Source organism: Penaeus chinensis, chromosome 42 (genome assembly GCF_019202785.1).
Source record: "Penaeus chinensis breed Huanghai No. 1 chromosome 42, ASM1920278v2, whole genome shotgun sequence".
Classification (NCBI taxonomy): Eukaryota; Metazoa; Arthropoda; class Malacostraca; order Decapoda; family Penaeidae; genus Penaeus; species Penaeus chinensis.
This window is the reverse complement of record NC_061860.1, coordinates 18,082,287-18,084,786: the sequence shown is the minus strand read 5'-3', so window position 1 is coordinate 18,084,786 and position 2,500 is coordinate 18,082,287. Positions and strand designations below refer to the sequence as shown.

The window sequence follows — 2,500 nt, the reverse complement described above, 5'->3', positions numbered from 1 at the left end:
AGTTCATGATGATGATGGTGGTGATGATGGTAATGATGATGATGATGATGATGATGATGATGATGATAATGATATGATGATATGATATTTACCTTCTGTTTCAGGAACTCCGAGCTCGGGTCTTTCATCCATGATTTCCTTCGTGTCACTTGAGGGGTTCTTCTCACTCATGGTGGCTGTATTAAACGACCTTCGAGCTTTCCCTGACTATTATTATTGCGAAAGAAAAACACAGCTTTATCACCTTTCCTCTTCTCAGAATCAAAGTTTTTAGTCTGGAAAATTCTACTTTTTACGTAGTTATATGTAGGAGAACATGAACTTCGAAAAAATCGTCTACCGCTGTTTATTCACAATGAGATATATCTTTTTGTTTTAACTTTTTTAATCGTCAAGCACAGTCCACCCACGACACGCACCGCGCCGTCCCGTCGACAGACTGGCCGCCACGCCAAGGGCTTCAGCTGATAATTCAGTGATATCTATAATTATTTTATTATATATTCACTGTTACGTTGCAGATGATTAGGGTAGGGATGGGGGGGGATGAGTCAGCTTATTTCGTCAAATAGGGCTTCGTTATTCCATTTTTTATTTTAGCATGTTGGTTTAGGATTCTCACGGTCTGTCTCATGCTATCTGGTCTCGTCTTTTCAGTCATATCTAATCACTTGGCTAGGTGCTGGTGCCCTGGTTTTTTTTTTGTGTTGAGTCTGAGGTCGAGTGATCTGGTCGTGACGGCTATGGGGGGGGGGCGGACGTAGTATGGAGCAGGTCTGTCACTACAGCTCCGCAGAGCTGAGCGAGCTCGCGTCTCGCTCGTCGCGCTAGACGCGCTAGCGATCGCAGCTCGCGCTCTCTCTGCGTTCTTCTCTCCTGATCCGCCGGCGCGCCGATCCTGCCTCCGCTGACTCTGCCCACGCCGCCTCCGCACCTTCCCCCCTCCTTCTCCTTCCTCCTCCGCATCCCTCTCCATCCTCCTCTCCCTTCCTTCTTCCTTCCTTCCTTCCTTCCTTCCTACATTCCTTCCTTCTTCTTTCCTTCCTTCCTGTACTTTGCCTATCCGCTATTTCTCCTCTATCCCCTTCCTTCTACTTCCTTCCTTCCTTCCTCCTTCCTCCCTCGTCCTTCCTCATTCCTTCCTCTTCCTTCCTTCCTTCCTTCCTTCGTTCCTCCTTCCTCCCTTCCTTCCTTCCTCCTTCCTACCTCCCTTCCTTCCCTTCCTCCCTTCCTTCCTCCCTCCCTCGCCTTCCTTCCTTTCCCTTTCCTGCCTTCCTTATCCTTCCTCTTCCTTCCTCTCCTTCCTTTTCCCTTTCCCTCTCCCTCCCTCCCTCCCTCCTCCCTCCCTCCCTCCCTCCTCCCTTCTTCCTTCCTTCTTTCCTTTCCTTTCTTCCTTCCTTCCTTCCTTCCTTCCTTCCTTCCTTCCTTCCCTTCCTTACTTCCCTCCCTCCTCTCCTTCTCCCTTCCCCTCCCCCTCTGCTTACGAAAAGCTCCTCTTGGTCTTCAGTTCCCCGGGCTTTAAATAACTCCCTCATCTCTAAAAGACCGATTAACTCAATCAATGGAAAACAAAGCGCGCGAGATATTTTCTTCCGCGAGACTATTTCTTTTATGCCGAAAACGCCGCGTGATTTTAATTGTTAGACGTAAATTGGGGGAAAATAATCGAAAATAAAACAGGGTATCTACACGAACGGCATATTCCATTTTTTTTTCTTCTTCTTTTACTTACATGGGATAATTCAAATAAATATAAGATAAATTCAGACACATTATCTGCACGAATGGCACATTCCGACTTTTTTTTTAAATTATAGGGAATGATTCAAATCAATTAAGCTATCAAAGTACACGAAATCCACAAACGAAAGATGTGGAAAGTAAAAACACTTAGAAGTATTATATATTTTTTCCTTTTTTTTCTTTTCCTCTTTTCCTGGAAAGCCGGGTTATTCTTATATTCTCTTCTTCACTTTCTCAATATAAGTGAAGAAATTCCCTGGCAAAAAAGGAAGATGAAGAAACTAGAAAGAAGGAGAACAAAGGGATAAAAACACGCGTTTCGACACAGCGCCGTGAGTGGACCATGAAGGGGGGGGGGTATGTTTGTATGTACGTATGTATGTATGTATGTATGTATGTATGTATGTATGTATGTATGTATGTATGTATGTATGTATGTATGTATGTATGTATGTATGTATGTGTGTATGTATGTGTGTGTGTGTATGTCTGTATGTGTGTGTGTGTGTATGTGTGTGTATCTATGGATTTATGTATGTGTGTACGTGTATATATAGAAACACACACACACACACACACACACACACACACACATACACACACACACACACACACACACACACACACACACACACACACATATATATATATATATATATATATATATATATATATAGAGAGAGAGAGAGAGAGAGAGAGAGAGAGAGAGAAAACAAGTGAAATACAGAAAGAAAGAGAAAGGAACAAACAAACAAAG

At 43.5% G+C, this 2,500-nt stretch overlaps 1 protein-coding gene across 2 annotated transcripts in view; it reads right to left on the bottom strand.

Moving 5' to 3' along the window:
• LOC125048028 (feline leukemia virus subgroup C receptor-related protein 2-like) overlaps positions 1-2,500 on the bottom strand; it is a 42,103-nt gene that overhangs the window by 33,173 nt on the left and 6,430 nt on the right. For both annotated transcript variants that reach the window (XM_047646614.1, XM_047646615.1), the window contains exon 2: positions 93-207. In XM_047646614.1, coding sequence (XP_047502570.1) covers positions 93-171 — 79 coding nt within the window. In that variant the 5' untranslated portion in view covers positions 172-207. The remainder of the gene's footprint in view (positions 1-92; positions 208-2,500) is intronic.